Source organism: Equus quagga, chromosome 5 (assembly GCF_021613505.1).
Source record: "Equus quagga isolate Etosha38 chromosome 5, UCLA_HA_Equagga_1.0, whole genome shotgun sequence".
NCBI lineage: Eukaryota > Metazoa > Chordata > Mammalia > Perissodactyla > Equidae > Equus > Equus quagga.
Genome location: NC_060271.1, coordinates 118,420,949 through 118,437,831, shown reverse-complemented (window position 1 = coordinate 118,437,831; position 16,883 = coordinate 118,420,949). Strand labels below are relative to the sequence as shown.

At 41.8% G+C, this 16,883-nt stretch overlaps 2 protein-coding genes across 7 annotated transcripts in view; one reads left to right on the top strand and one right to left on the bottom strand.

Annotated features, from left to right (window-relative positions):
* Positions 1-7,490, bottom strand: part of DTNB (dystrobrevin beta) — a 233,619-nt gene extending 226,129 nt beyond the window's left edge. For 2 of the 6 annotated variants that reach the window (XM_046662560.1, XM_046662562.1), the window contains exon 1: positions 7,318-7,490. The gene's annotated coding sequence lies outside the window, so the exon portion shown is untranslated. Of the gene's footprint in view, positions 1-7,308 lie in introns of all 6 variants that reach the window. The other 4 variants (XM_046662555.1, XM_046662561.1, XM_046662557.1 and 1 more) reach the window with 3 other exon arrangements.
* LOC124239693 (translation initiation factor IF-2-like) lies at positions 6,546-13,844 on the top strand. The gene is made up of 4 exons (XM_046661854.1): positions 6,546-6,622; positions 6,949-7,825; positions 10,917-10,990; positions 13,611-13,844. Exons 1-4 carry the CDS (start codon positions 6,546-6,548, stop codon positions 13,627-13,629), a joined length of 1,047 nt encoding a protein of 348 aa, XP_046517810.1. The 3' UTR covers positions 13,630-13,844.
* The last annotated feature ends 3,039 nt before the right edge of the window (positions 13,845-16,883 follow it).

The following is a 16,883-nucleotide window of genomic DNA, read 5'->3' as shown; positions in this document are numbered from 1 at the left end:
AAGACACGTGTGCACAAGGAGATGTGACAAGAACATCCATAGCAGCATTATTTGTAACAGCAAAAAAAAAAAAAATCAGAACAAACTACATGCCAATTCACAAGAAAATACAAAAGTAAATTGTGATATAGTCACACAAAAGAATCCTATTCAGCCAAGAAAATGAATGCACTCGAGCCATATATCCATATGCATGAGTCTTTCAGCACTGAGAGAAAAGAAAACAAGTTACAAAGAGATATATTTAACACTGTTAATATAATTCTAATGCAAAACAATACTATACATATTAGGGCTATTTACATATGTAACAAGAGTATGAAAATAAGTACAAGAATGAAAAACATCAAATTCAGAATAGTGGTTTCCTTGGAAGTGGAAGAGAATACAACTGGGGAGGAGTTACTCGGAGGTCCAATTTTAAAAGGAGTCTAGTTTCTTAAGCGGTGTGTACACAGGTTTTCACTATGTTTATTCTCTATACCTCTTTGAGGGCCAATATTTCATAACGCTTAAAAAGCTAAAGGAAAATAAACTCAAAGTCAACCAAAATAGTTTACTCGAGAGCCCACAGGCTTATCCAAGACACTATTTATTCTATTTTGGTTTGTGCAGTTAAGAAAGATTCGGTCATGGGGCTGGCCCCGTGGCCGAGTGGTTAAGTTCGCGCGCTCCGTTGCAGGCGGCCCAGTGTTTCGTTGGTTCGAATCCTGGGCGCGGACATGGCACTACTCATCAGACCACGCTGAGGCGGCATCCCACATGCCACAACTAGAAGGACCCACAACGAAGAATATACAACTATGTACCAGGGGGCTTTGGGGAGGAAAAAAAGGAAAAAAATAAAAAAAATCTTAAAAAAAAAAAAAAAAGAAAGATTCAGTCATAAGAAATCTCTCTCAAGAAGATGTACAACATCAGACTGCTAAAAAGCAGTGAAGGACCTGACCAAACGAAAAACCCCTCAAAAAAATCACACTGGAGACACAAAGCGGTCCTACGCCGCGCTCAGGAATCAGGAGGTCAAACCAAAGGAGAAAACCCAAGTAACTCGGAACACAAAACAGTCCTGTTTAGAGACAGCAATGTAGAAAGGACATGGCTGTGCAGTCCGACCTGGGCTCAGATACTACCCCTTGTCACTGATAAGCTGTGTGGCCCTAAACAAGTTTTAACTTCTCTGAGCTCAATTTCCTCACTCATCCACTGGAGACACCATACTTAGCTTACAAAATTCTAATACTTAGAGAGAAGCCATTATTTATGAAAACTCCTTGACACACAGTAACTTCACAATAAATAACAGTTATTATTACTTACAGAAGAAAGTCTCTCTCTGGCAAGAGGAGACGAAGCATACAGAGATAAAAATTAAAAAGAAGGAGTAAAGAGTCTAGAAAAAGAAGCCAGGAAGAAGCTGGAAAGCTTAGGAGCTGGAAAAGTCCTGGTAGAGTCTCAGAAGGTACCAAAAAAAGTGTTTTGTTGTTTTACTGAGCATTATTTCATTATAGTGAAGCTTAGTTACAAGAATATTTAGTCCAAACCTGCTTTTCAGTCCTGTTTTGTTGTTAATATACAAAAATTTAAGATCAAAATATGTTTTCTTTAAAGGTTCCTTTTTTTGTTAGAAACACATTGACAAGTAAATCATATACAATACATCTGTTCCCCTCAGTTATCTACAACTCAGAAAGGCCTGTCCCACTCTTAACAGATTAAAGAGAAAAAAATGATAATTTCAACAAATGCCCCAACAAGTTCCTCAATAAAATTCAACACCCAATAAAAATACAAACCAAGGGGCCGGCCCAATGGAGCAGCGGTCAAGTGTGCAAGTTCCGCTTCGGTGGCCCGGGGTTCACTGGTTCGGATCCCGGGTGCGGACATGGCACCACTTGGCAAGCCATGCTATAGTAGGCGTCCCACATATAAAAAATGTACAAGAAGATGGTCATGGATGTTAGCTCAGGGCCAGTCTGCCTCAGCAAAAAGAGGAGGATTGGCAGCAGTTAGCTCAGGGCTAATCTTCCTCAAAAAAAAAAAAATACAAAGCAAGAACAGAAGAAAACTTCCTTAAATTGACAAAAGACATCTACCAGAAGCCTTCAGTAATCTCATATCTAATAGTCAAACACTGGAAGCATTCCCATTCAGGAAAAAGATAAAAATGCCCATTATCATCACTGCTATTCAACTATGGTTTATATAATGCTCTGGGCTTGGAAAAGTGGGAAGATAAAAACACAGCCTCATGACCAGGAACTGAACTGAGACATTCACATACTCTGTGAGTAGATCTAAAATAGCCCCAATTACCTCAAAGAGCAGGACCCCTGACCCACCATTATCATATCTGATTTCTTGACTAGGATCCAGTAAGTCAATGGAAGCACCAGATATATCACCACACAGAGAAGGGTGAACACAGAAATAGGAAAAACAAAATCAAAAGCATTCACGCTGAAATGCATCTGTAAATCAAAACTTCAAACACATAAGGAAATATAACACTAAGAAAGACAGCCAATACAAGCAACAACTAGAACATGAATTCATTCCAGATGAAGTTTAATTTTACAGAACAAAGACTTACTTTTTAAAGACAGTTAGGGTGCTAGGATATAAATTTTTTAAATTACTGGGAATGCAAAATGCTACAGCTACTTTGGAAGACAGGCAGTTTCTTACAAAGCTAAACATACCCTCACCATACGATCCAGCAATCACACTCCTAGGCACTCACCCAAGAGAGCTGAGAGGTGAAAACTTACATCCACACAAAAACCTGTGCAGGAATATTTACAGAAGCTTTATTCATAATTGCCAAAAACTGGAAATAACTGGAAGTCCTTTGATAGGTGAATGGATAAACTGTGGTACCTCCATACAATGGATATTATTTAGTGATCAAATCAAGCCAAGAAAAGACACAGAGGAACCTTAAATGCATAAGGCTAACTGAAAAAAGACCAGTCTGAAAGGCTACAATTCTGTATGATCCCAACTCTATGACATTCTGGAAAAGACAAAACTATAGACAGAGTAAAATGATCAGTGGTTACCAGGAGATCAGGGGGAGGGAGGGAACACAGGGCATTTTTAGGGCAATGAAGTTATTCTGTATGATACTACAACGACATTACATGAAATGTCATGTAATGACATTAATGATGCATGACATTTTGCATTTGTCAAAACCCACAAAGGGGTACCACACAAAGCGTGAAGCCTAATATAAACTAGGAACTTAATAATAACGTATTAATATTGATTCATCAGTTGTAACAAATGTACCACACTAAGGCAAGATGTTAATAACAGGGGAAACTGCTCATGGGGACAAGGGAGTATATAGGAATTCTTTGTACTATCCACCCATTTTGGTCATATCCAGTTATGTATATAATTTTTTTAAATATCATGGACAGTTCCACTTCTGGGTATATCCACAAAAGAAGTGAACACAGGGACTTGAACAGATATTTGCATACCCATGCTCACAGCAGCATTATTACCATAGTCAATAGGTAACCCAAGTGTAACCCAAGTGTCCACTGATGGATGAATGAATAAACAAAAGTGGCATATACATTCAATGGAATAGTATTCAGCCTTAAAAAGGTAGGCAATCCTGACGCATGCTACCATACAGATGAACTCTGAAGACATTACGCTAAGTGACATACGCCAGACACAAAAAGACAAATGTTGTACAATTCCACTGACATGAGGTACCCAGAGTAGTCAAATTCATAGAGACAGAAAGTCGAATGGTGGTTTCTGTGGGCCGGAGGGTGGGGAGAATGGAGAGTTAGTGTTTAATAGGCACAGAATTTCAGTTTGGGAAGATGAAAAAGTTTTGGAGATGGAGGATGGTGATGCTTGCGCAACAACGTGAATGTACTTAATGCCACAGCACTGTACACTTAAAAATGGTTAAAATGGGGGACCAGCCCAGTGGCATAGCAGTTAAGTTTGCATGGTCCACTTCAGCGGCCCAGGGTTCACCGGTTCAGATGCCGGGCACGGACCTGGCACTGCTCATCAGGCCACACTGTGGCAGCATCCTACACAAAATAAACTAAGATTGGCACAGGCGTCAACTCAGCGGCAATCTTCCTCAAGCAAAAAGAGGAAGATCGGCAACAGGTGTTAGCTCAGCGCCAATCTTCTTCACACACACACAAAAAAGGTTAAAATGGTAATTTTTACATTACATATATTTTACAATAAAAAATTACGAGAAAAAGTGCTGAAAAACTGGTTATCTAAATTGAAAAAAAAATTATATCTCTTCGTTACACTATATAGAAATTCCACATGGAAAGCAAAACTTTCTTCTTAATTTTAGAAGAAAATACAGAACTATATAAATTCATACCCTGGGGTGGAGAAAATTTACTTAAAGCAGAAACACACACAAAAGTTTTTTTTTAATTTAAGGGAAATTTTTCATAAATATAAATTTAAATTTAAAACTTGTATACAATCAAAGACACTTAACAAAAGGAAAAGGCAAGCCTCAGGCAGCAGGATGCATTTGCAACACACATATCCTCAAAGAATTAGTATCCAAAGTAACCTAACTGTCCCTCAGTGAGTGAAGGACACAAAAATGGTGATTTAATTCTACAGCTGAACAGTACTCAGCAGTTAAAAATAAATGAGCCAGATCAACAAGTAGCAAAATGGTTAAATCTCCATCAATTAAAATTTAAAATGTGCACCCCTTTGACCCAGCGACTCTACTTTTCACTCACTGCAGCAATGTCTGAAATGGCAAACAGCTTAAATGGCCATTAATGAGGAGAGGTTTAAATAAACTACCGTACAATACATACTACAGAAGAGGTTGTGGAGGAGTCAAGAAGAATCAGGCAGATCCCTGTGTTTCACCATGGAAAGATCTCAGACATTCTGTTCAGAAAAAAAGTTGCAGAACAGTGTGTACAATGTCATGTCATTAATGTGGGGAGTGAAAAGAAACCTTGCTTTTTTCTTTATTACGAGATAGAGATGAGAATGCATAGAAAAAGGTCTGGAAGTATCACAACAAAGTGATAACCACAGTCCCAGTGGAGAAGGGAGGGGGCCAAGGGGGCTTTTGTTCTGTCTGTACCGTCAGAGTATTTATAAGAAAGTGTGCATTCATGAGCCCTATGCAGAGCTGCAGTCCACAGCACACACGCCGTGCACCACCCAACCCCAGGAGCCACCATTCGCAGGGACTCTGCTGTGAATGGCACCCCTACAGCTGGGCAGTATACATCCTGCACAAGATGCCAGAGCCCTGATGCTTGTGTAATTATAAATAAAATGAGGGAGGATGGATTGCAAACCAGCATGAGGGAACTTTCTGCAGTGATGTAAATTTCTACATCCTGATTGGGATAGAGGTTACACAGTATACACATTTTTCAAAACTCATTCAGCTGTACACAGGACATCTGAAATTTTATTACATGCAAACTATACATCAATAAAGTTGCTAAGTTCAATATAAAAATAAATAAATAATATCATTGGGAGAACCTGGAACAAGGCACCCAAAATTACAGGACCTAGGCACCCCAAAACAAGAACTAGTAGACACCTGCTGGTTGCACTCTGAAGTACACAGTCCTAAAACTCAAGAGAAATTAACTTAGTTCTTCAAGGTTTACTACGCAATGCCAAATTTGGATTAATACTACCTTTACTTTTTATACGAGGAAACAAAGACTCTGAGAGATTTCTGAGAAACATAAATGCTAACTTGGCATTCAATTGGTTCTAATTTTCCAACTAAGTAGAAAGTTTGTCTCTCACGCATGGTGGTCACTCAAAAACCTTGCCAGCATTACTCTGACTACAGAACCCCTTCAAAGGTAATTCCACTTATGTATGATCAAAATCCTCACAGAACTCATAAAAGGTCAAGTTTTAATTTGGCAGACAAAGTAACCCAACAGGCAGTGCAGCCCAGGGAACTGAAACAGCAACCTGGAGCTGTGGAGTCCAAAACTCCAACCAAGGCAAAGATCAGGCAGACTCCAGCCCTCACAGAAGAGCAGGGACACAGTCTCTTACCACAGCCCTAAGATCCAAGAACCACGATAAAAATGAAAAAAAAAAAAACGCTCTCTAGACAAAAACTACCCTTCTTCTTCCTCAGTAACAGAAAATACAAGGGCCAGAATGGGATGATTTGGGATGAATGGCCCAAGGAGTAAGCTTCTGACAGCCAACAAGCAATAAAGATGTGAAAGCCGCAGCGAGGCCACAGGAAATCCACTCCATCACCTGAGCGATGGCTTGAAATGCCTGAACCTAAGAACCTGGGTTACCTTACATGGCAGAAAAAAGAAAGAACTTCAGGAACAGAGGACGTCCATCAGCCATCCCTAACACCAGAGTGATTAACACTGCTCCGTGCAAAATACAGCAAAACCTTGCTCGGTTCATTCATTCACGCAATAAACACTTATTGCTTGACTGCTGTGGGCCAGGCACTGTTCTGGCGAAAGAGATGAAACAGACCTAAAGTGAATAAGGTATGAGACAAAATGCAATGCCAGTTGGCAATGCCATTTTACCCGTATACCGTCACAACCAAACGTCAGCAGCTAAACAGCAAATTACGGTGTGTGTTACACTATGTTGTGGCCCCAGTGCGGACCACGGTTCTCTACCCACGGAAGCTAATCAATAAATTGACTAAGAATCCTGGACGCTCTCCCTAACGCCAAGGCCTGGCACAGGAACTCAACAGCAAGCAGTCGTTAGCCGCATCCTCCCTCCTCCCAGGCCACTTTCCTTTAAAGGGTGACCTCGGCGCACAGGTTCACAGTTAGGCGCCTCGGGAAACAATGTTTTGGGGTGATGTGAAATAAATGCCCTTCCTCTGCCAGGGCCTGCCCGCCTCACCTGCCCTCTGCCAGGACCTGCCTCCTTCAGCACCTAACGCAGAGAATCCTCCCAGCGAGCCGGGCTCCGGCAGCATCAGCCCGGCGCCCGCACCCCGGCTCCGCGCCCCGCGGCCACAGCGCGCTCGGGACCCCAGAGCCCCCTCCCCGGCCCGGGGCTCGGAACCCGGCGGCGCCGGCCCTGTTCTCCGCTCCATCCCCTCCGCTCGCCCCTCCAGGGCCGGGCGCGCGGCGCCGTCTCCCCTCGCAGCGCGCGCCGTGCAGCGGCCCCGGTCCCCGCGGCTCTCGGCCCTGCACCCCGAGGTCCGGGCGCTGCGCTGGCTCCTTCGCGCTCCTCGCGCGCGCGAGGCTCCAGCACCGCGCTCCTCTCCCGCCGCCTGCGACCGCCGCCGCGGACCCCCACCTTACTCACTTCCCGGCCGGAGCTGGGGGCGTCGAGAAGGTCTCCGCCGGCCGCAGCCTCCCCCGCCTCCTCCGGCCCGGCCCCCGCGGCTGAGGCGGCGGCAGCAGCGCCCGCTCAGGCCCTGGAGCCGCCCCCGCGGCGAACGTTCTCAGGCGCCCGGCACGCGCAGCGAGCCCGCCCCCGGCGCGAGGGCGCGAGGGCGCGAGGGCGCGAGAGCGCGAGGGCGCAGGGCGCAGGGCGGGGGGCGGGCGCGCGCCGCCAGCACGAGCGCGCGGCTGGGGGCGGGGCTTCCGCCGCGCCGGGGAGGGGGCGGGCAGGCGGGCCGAGTTCCCTTCGAGCCCCGCCCCCTGCGGCCGGGCGGGACCCGCCCCCCAGCTCCCCCGGCGGTTCCGGGTCGGCGGGGGAAACTTGCCCCCTGCGGGCTTCTCTTGCAGGCTGGCGGCGGGCGGCCGAGGTGCGTCTCAGCTTCACAGGTATTTGCCCGGCCAGCTGGATGTCGGCGCGACGTGACTACAAGGTAAAGAATGCTAAGAACCACCCCCATGAATCATTCATCTGCGCCTCGAGCGCGAGATACTGCCCTGAGTGATTTTTCCAAATTAATTCAACTCAGCAAGCGTTTACTGAACATCGACTCAGCGCTCTACCAGGTGCTATGTGGGTGCACCGTCACGGTCACGGTCCCTGGTCTCGAGGTGCGCATAACTTAGTAGAAAAGCATCCTGTAAACAACCAGGTCTGGTGACCCATGCAAAGCCAAACCGCAGAAAGATGCTGTGGGAGCGCGGAGGAGGAAGAGATTGCTTCCGCTTGGACCATGCTAAGGGGTTCCTGGAAGAGGTGGCATTTGTGTTCAGCCTCAAGGAAGAAGAACAAAGCCCTAGGAGAAGAAAGGGAAGGCATCAAAATAGCTTGGACAAAGGACAGAGGGTGACCAAGCATTTACCAGCTGGCATCAGCTTTTTTTGTTTCAATATTATCCATTTTTGATAGACTCCTTTCCAAACTGTATGAAACATAGGAGATGATTAAGAATAGCTAAGCTTTTTTTTAACAGCTCAAAGGATCGTTTTTCTCAATATTATTTAAGGCTCAAACCAGCAATGTCCTTTAAGGACTATTGGTATGTGAATGAAGGACTTAAGTTCCTAAGCTAAGTGACCCTAAACCAGTAGGCCTTGTGCCTGGGTTTTTACTGCTTTTTGGCACCTTATGGTAAGGTAGATCATGCCTGCCTGCCTGCCTGCCTGCCATTAGAACATCCTCTTCCTCCTCCTCTCATCTTCCCACTTTTAAACTCCTATGGTGAAAGAAATGCTGGTAACCAACTTTGTTAAGTGAGAGTAAAGAGGTTCCTCAAAAACAGAGCATCACCTTTCACATGGGAATTTTGTGACTATTTTGCATGCTTAGAAGATTTTTTGCTTGTATGCAGGGTCTTGACTACGTCTGAATATGTTAAGATACCCAGAATATAGGTAAGAGACAGCTTGTTTGTTCATTTACCCTTCATTGAGGACCAACTAAGTGGGAGGCATTGAAAGGGTAAAACATTGATCCCATCCTCTGGAGAAAAGATGTGAAAATGATGTACAATAAATATGTAAATATTGCTTGCTATATTTGCCTTGTTGATTGAAACCAAGGTAATTTCAATATGTGAGCTAAATTATTATAGGAACTAAGTACACTTCTGTTAGCATCTCTCCATCTTAGTTCTGTATTTCATCACCTCCCACATCTTCAGAAGACTTCTCTCAAACATATTTCAATCATTCTCCCACTCTCACTCCCAAAATTATCAATTCTTCTTACCCATTGTCCTTTGCCCTCACCATCTATTCATGTTCAAGCTCTTCCTGTCCTAAAGAAAAAGGAACAAACCCCCCGTCACTCTAGATTCTGCACTAGTCACTATTCCTTGTCTATATTTTCCTTTACAAATGCCTTGAAAGTAGTCTATTCATCTCTGCCTCCTCAGCAGCTTCTCACTCCTCAACCCTTGGCTGCACAGCTTCTGTCCCCACCACATCACTGCACTGCTCTCAGTCATTAATGGCTTGTTTAACCCTAAGTGCCACAGGCTATTTTTGAGTCCTCATATTGCTAGGGCTCTCAGTGGCATTTGACAACACTGAGCACTTCTCTCTCTCTGCAGCTCCCTTGGCCTTCACAACATGACTCATCTAACCCCTCTGACGACTACTCAGTCTCCAGGGTTCTGTTCTCAGCTTTCATTTCACCCCATTCATTCTCCCTGAACTATTTCATCTACTCCCTGTCTTCATCTGCCACATTTATCAGCAATCCCAAATGTGCTATCTAGCTTGATCACTCATCTGAGTTCCGTATACACAAAAGCCTACTAGACTTCTCTACCTGGGTGTCTTGGAGACACCTCAAGCTCTACATGTCTAAACCCCATTAGCCAAACTGTCCACACCATTGCCCAATTCAGAAACCCAGGGGTCATCGTTGGTTCCTTCCTCCCCATCCCCATCACACTCAATGATCCTGTTGATTCTCCTCGTAAGTAACTCTAGAACCTGTCCCTCTTAGCCCTCTCACCGGGACTAAGCAGTGGCCTTTATCTTGTCTCCCTCCTATAGTCTTGTTCCTTCCGGTCCGTATTCCATACTGCATGTCAGAAGAACTTTCAAAACTTTGCTGCTCATGATGTCACTGCTCAGCATGGCACACAAGACCTTCCATTTATCTAGGCCTTGCCTATCTTTCCACTTCCTCGCTTGTAGCTTCCTATACATAGTCCATCCAGACCCTTAGAATGTTCCTCCTTTCTCTTGGCTCCATACCTTTGTGCTGTCTCTCTCTGTTTGGAATGTCATTTGATTGAATACAAGCAAGGAATGTCCAGCATATGTGTAGCTGAAGTTCCATGTATAATAAAACTATAATCCAAGAAACTTTCTGGAAATAAGAAAACGTACACCTGCATAATGAAAGGGCCCACATGCACTTGAGGAAATGACCACAGAATGATCAATTCTGAAAGCTAGCCTCTTAAAACTATTACACAAAAATAATAACAATGACCTTCAAGGCCTCCACGCAAAAAGCTCAAATTGTTTAAAAGGGTAAGAAAATCAGGCTGTAGTAGGTTAAAGATGGCTGCAAATTCCTTGTCACTTCTTTTGATCCAGACTGGCCTACGTGAATTGCTTGACCAATAGCATGTGTGATGTTATGGGACTTCCAGGCCTAGGTCATAAGCAGTCTTGAAGGGTCCACCTGGGTCTTTTGAAATACTTGCTCTTGAAGCCCTGAGCCGCTGTGGGTAATATCTAACTCCCTGTGCAGAGGTTCTGAGGCTACATGGAGAGGAGGAGAGGCCTAGCTGATCCTAGGTGATGTGAGTGAAGTCATCATGAATGTTCTATTGGTCCAGCCATCAGCTGAATACCACTGAGTGGCCCCAGTTGAAGCCATGTGAAACAGAAGAATCATCCAGTCAAACCCTCCTCAAATTCCTGACCCCAGAGATTGTGAAATTATAATCAAAATGATTCTTGTTTTAAGCCATTCCTTTTTAGGGCAGGTAGTTTGTTATAGAATCTAGTAACCAAAATATTTGGCATCCGCTTTCTCAGGAGCGACATACAAAGCAAGGCAATAGTGATGCAGCATTTCAGAATTTTCTAAAAACTCGGAAAGAAGAGGCAAGGTAAGGATTTTATATCCATCCATCCATGCTGTTTTTCAAGCATCAAAGGCTATAGGAAAAACCTTTTTTTTAAATGCAAGAACTCAAGAAATACTGCACACATAAGCCCATCCTAAGCACCTACTAGAGCAGGGGTCAGCAAATTTTTCCAAAAACATCAGGTAGTAAATATTTTGGGTTTGCAGACCTAATTGTTCAACCATGTCATTGTAGCACAAAAGCAGCCATAGATAATATGCAAATAAGTGGGTGTGGTTATGTTCCAAATAACCTAGATTTGGAAAAATTGGCAGCAGGTTAGATTTGGCCCATGGTTGTAGATTACCACTTCTATACTAGAGGAAAAGAAATAGAGAATGCTATTTCTCTCAAAAAAGCACAAGGCCCATATATTTTAAGAAAATAATATACCATAACCAAGGAGGGTTTATGTACTAGTCTGCTAGGACTATCATAACAAAGTGCCACAGACTGGTTGGCTTAAAGAACAGAAATTTATTTTGTCACAGTTTTGGAGGCTAGAAGTCCAAGATCAAGGTATTGGCAGGGTTGTTTTCTTCTGAGGCCCTTCCCCATGGCTTGCAGATAGCTATCTTCTCCTTGAGTCTTCACATGGGCTTTCCTCTGTACAGTGAACATCTGTGACTAATCTCTTCTTATAAGGACACCAGTCATACTGGAGTAGGGCCCACTCTAATGACCTCATTTTAACTTAACTATCTCTTTAAAGACCCTACCCCCAGTACAGTCACATTCTGAGGTACTGGAGGTTGTTAGGACTTCAACAATGTAAATGTAAGAGCTGAAACTATAAAAATTCCTGGAGGAAAACATAGGTATAAATCTTCTTTACCTTGGGTTCGGCAAAGCCTTCTTAGATACAACACCAAAAGCACAAATAACAAAAGAAGAAATAGATAAATTGGACTTTATTGACATTAAAAACTTTTGTGCATCAAAGGGCACCACAAGAAAAGTGAAAAGACAGCTGACAGAATTGGAGTCAATATTTACAAGTAATATGTATGATCGGGGACTTACGTCCAGAATATACAGCAACACAACAATTATAAAACAAATTACCCAATTGAAAAATGGGGGAAAGATTCCATCAGACATTGCTGCGAAGGATATATAGATGGCCAATGAGCACATGTAAAGATACCCAACATGATTAGCTATTAGGGAAATGCAAATCAAAAACACAATGAGATTCCGCTTCACCGCCACTAGAATGGCTATGATCAAAATCACAGACAGTAACAAGTGTTGACAAGGATGCGGAGAAATTGGAACCTGATACATTGCTGGTAGGAATGTAAAATGATGCGACTGCTCCAGAAAACAGTTTGGCAGTTCCTCAAAATGTTAAACATGAAGTTATCATATGACCCAGCAATTCTACTTCTGGGTGTGTATACCCAAGAGACTTGAAAATATACACCCACACAAAAACGTATACACAAATGTTCATAGAGTCTTATTCATAATAGCCAAAAAGTGGAAACAACCCCAGACTCCATCAACTGAGTGGATAAACAGAATGTGATAAATTCATCCATACAATGAAATATTATTCAGCAATAAAAAAAGAATGGAGTACATGCTATAACATGGATGAACCTTGAAAAATCATGCTAAGTGAAAGAAGCCAGTCACGGAAGACCACATATTATAAGATTTTATATATATGAAATGTTCAGAATGGGCAAATCAATAGAGACAAAGTAGATTAGTGGTTGCCAGGGGCTGGAGGGGTTGGAGGGTTTGGCAAAGGCCTGCTAATGGGTACGCGGTTACTTTTTCAGTTGCTGAAAATATTCTAAAGTTAATTGTGGTGATGGTTATACTACTCTGTGAATATACGAAAAACCAGTGAATTGTACACTTTAAATAGATGAATTGGAAGCAATGTGAATTCTCTCTCAATAAATCTAGTTCTTTGTAAAAGAAAACTATAAAACAAACCTGAAAGACACAAAAGTGTATTTAAACAAGACATCTCTTGGTTTTGGTTAAAATATCTCAACTCTGTTAAGATGACAGTTCTCCTTATGTTAATTTATAAATTTAATATGATTCCCAAAAAAATATAAAGTTTTTTTTTTCTGTAGCTGGACAAATTGATACCAAAGTTCATATGGAAAAATAAACCCTCAAGAATAGCTAGTAAAACACTGAAAAGGAAGAGGTATGAGAGGGGACCAGCCCTGGCAGGTATTAAACATATGACAGAGCCTCTTGAGTGAAAACAATGTGGTTCTGGCACATGAACCAATGTAACCGAGTAGAAGGTACAGAAATCAATCCAACTACGTATGAAAATCCAAATAGCTGAAGCAAACAAAGACTTTTCAATAAATAGTGTTGGGGCAGCTGGACAGACACACAGCCTCGCTCTATTGGTGAGCTATGGAGAGACAGATATTACTGGAGGGAATGAAAAATAGTACAACCCTGGAGGGGCGTTTGGCAGTTATCTAATGAAATGACTTGTATGTTTACCTTTCAACCTAGCACCCCCACTTCTAAGAATTTACCCTAAAGATACCTCCAAAAATAATATGTACTCTTACATATGTAAGCTGCTTCTTCATTGTACCATTATTTGCATTTGCAGGATATTGGAAACTACCTAAATGCCCAAACATAGAAACCTGGTTGAATAAACTATGGTACTGACACACAACCGACTACCAGGAAGCAATTAAAAGGAATGAAGAATATTTTTATGAACTGAAATGTAGTAATTTCCAAGGTACATTATTAAGTTATAAAAGCAAAGTACAGAAGAAAATATGTCAATTATTGTATAATAAAGACAAGAAATAAGAAAATATAATGGATTTGCTTATTTTAGTAGAAGGAAGCAGAACAGTAAACCAGAAAGCAGTGGAATTGGTTGCCTCTGAGGAACTGGGCAAGGGAACAGCATGGAAAGGGGAGGGGAGGGAGGGACAATCCTGAGTATATCTTTTGGTGTGGGGGTGGCTTTTGGAAGCATTGTAATATTATATCCATTCAAAAGATAAAATTAAATCAACAAGCAACAAGCAAATTAAAAATCTGTAACTAAATACAAACAGAAACAAATGAACCCAATTGTAGGTCAAATGAATGCCATAACCACAGTGAAGCGGGAGAAAGAGGTAAACCAAGTAATTTTAAATAAATACAGTACTTAGATACACTTTCAGCCTAATGCCAACAATAAGCTGGGAGAAAAAGAATCAGTACCAGGAAAAGAAGAACTACAATGGCCAATAAACGTATTTGAAAATATTGTTTATCTTTATTGCTAGTATTTACAAGTTAAATTAGCAAAATATTTGAAATTTAATATTCTATGTTAAAGAGTTTTTCGACAAAATGTAAATTCTACAACCTTTCTGTAACGTGATTTGGAAATATATATTAAAATCTTTTAAAATGTTGATATCTTTTGACCCAGAAATCCAAATTCTTGCAACTTATTTTATGAAAACATTCAGTGTAATGTAATTAAATTTATGCACTAGGATGTCTTACCAGAGTTACTGCGAAAAACCAAAATTGAAAAAAATACACAGGGTTCTGATTAATTAAATTATGAGACGTCCATGAGATAGAAGATGCCACAGTGATTAAAATCACAGTGTAAAAGAACATTTCATGCCATGGAAAAGTAGACAATGGCATGTGTAGTATGATTCAAATTTTGCTTAAAAATATGTGAGAGGCAAACAACCAAATAGAAAAAGGGTAAATAGGGGCCGGCTCCAGCAGCCAGGGGTTCGTCTGTTTGGATCCTGGGTGCAGACCTGCACACTGCTTATCAAGCCATGCTGTGGTGGCGTCCCACATATAAAACAGAGAAAGATGGGCACAGATGTTAGCTCAAGGCCAACCTTCCTCAGCAAAAAGAGGAGGATTGAGCAACAGATATTAGCACAGGAACAATCTTCCTCAAAAACAAAAAGGGTAACTATAAACAGATGTTTTATAGAAGAGCAAACACATATGGCAAGTAAACATAAGAAAAGACCCTCGGGCTGGCCTGGTGGCACAGCAGTTAAGTGCGCACATTCCGCTTCGGTGGCCTGGGGTTCGCGGGTTCAGATCCTGGATGTGGACATGGCACCACTTGGCACACCATGTTGCGGCAGGCGTCCCACATATAAAGTAGAGAAAGATGGGCACAGATGTTAACTCAGGGCCAGTTTTCCTCAGCAAAAAGAGGACGATTGGCAGCAGTTAGCTCAGGGCTAATCTTCCTCAAAAGAAAAGAAAAGAAAAGATCTTCAATTTCATTAGTATTCAGGAAAATATAAATCAATACTCTGATCTTGTATATCTACTAGAAAGGCAAAAATTTTAAAGTCTGACAACTTCAAATGCTGGACGGAGGTCGATCAGCTGGGAGGGTAAATTGATGCAACCGTGTTGTCAATGCTTCATGAAGTTGAAATTTTGCGTACTTTATATGCAATTATTTCACCCCAAAGACACTCTCAACATGTGTGCCAAGAGTCATATACAAGCCCTGCTTATAATGACAAAATATTGAGAACAATCCACATGTCCAGCAAGAATGAATAAATAAATCGTGTATCTCCACAATGGAATTACTAAACAGAAATGAAAATGAAGGAACTACATCTATATCATGCAACAGGGTAAAGTGAACCGATGTATAGTTGGGGTCAAAAAAGCAAGAGACATATGATTATAGTATAATACCATTTTTATAAAGCTTAAAATCAAGTAAACCCAAACAATTTGTACAATTACTTTTATAAAGCAAAGGAATAATAAACCCAAACTTCAAGAAAATAGTTACCCTGTGGGAGGAAGTGGAAGGCTGGGAGAGCACTTAAGTAAATGACAGTTATTGGCAATTATTTGTAATGTTTTGTTTCTTGGTGCATATGTGTATAACGTTACATGTATTCTTTTGTGTGTATCAAATATCATATTTTAAAAAGATAAAGGGAGAGAGTTTATGTGTGTGTGTGTGTGTTGTGCTCCCTGAATAAATGACTGAAAGAATATAAACCAAAATATTAGCAGAGATTATCTTTGGGTGGTAGGATTATGAGTTATTTTAATTTTCTTTGTATTTGTTTATATTTTCAAAATGTCTTAATGTGCTTTTTTGAAAACAAGAAAAAATTATTTAAAAAAAATCTCTGCTAGAACCTGTCTCATTTTTATTCTGCCATCTGAACATCCAAGTCTTTCTCCATGGTTATAAATGATCCAGGGAAGAGATACACAGTGGAATCTCCAAGGTCGCTTGTGACACCAGGTTTGACCAGGTTGTGAGCTGATGGTAGTGGGAATAAAGCTGCAGAAGGATGTACAGAGCTGCATAGGAGGCCAGACGCCCGCCAGCACTGAGTCAGTGTGCGCAACAGCAAGGTGATGACAGGGCAAGGAAAATAATTTAATGAAACTGAAAACCATTCCTTGAAGTCATGATCCACTGCCCTGTCCCCAACCCCCACCAAAAAACCCTAATAACGTGCAGGTAAGAATACTGGAAACAACATATCACAATCTCATCCTTGTATCAGATTATAGTAAATTGACACCATCATGTGTGTCATTCTGTTTTCTGGCACTTACAGATGACATAACAGGACTGGAAAGGGTCCAATAGAGAATAATTAAAATGACAAGTAGAAAGAGCATCCTTTACATGATGGCAAGAAAAAAAACAAACCCTGGCCTTCAGAGGAAGATGAGTGCTTGCACATGATAAGTCAAAGGTGTGCACAGTCAGAACACAGATGAAGTCAGCAAGTCTTAGAACACCAGCAGTAAGAGGTAGCCGTTGGTGGTTGAAAGAGGCAGATTTGGGAGAAATAAATAGGAACTGCTATTTTGCAAAGTGGTGGGTAGCAATGTGGAA

Bases quoted from the DNA above. Each gene is read 5' to 3' on its own strand.
- LOC124239693 (XM_046661854.1), top strand. From the start codon at position 6,546: ATGCAATGCCAGTTGGCAATGCCATTTTACCCGTATACCGTCACAACC. The intron at 6,623-6,948 runs GTGTGTGTTACA...CACCTAACGCAG, and splicing joins CAGCTAAACAGCAAATTACG to AGAATCCTCCCAGCGAGCCG. The intron at 7,826-10,916 runs GTAAAGAATGCT...CCGCTTTCTCAG, and splicing joins CGGCGCGACGTGACTACAAG to GAGCGACATACAAAGCAAGG.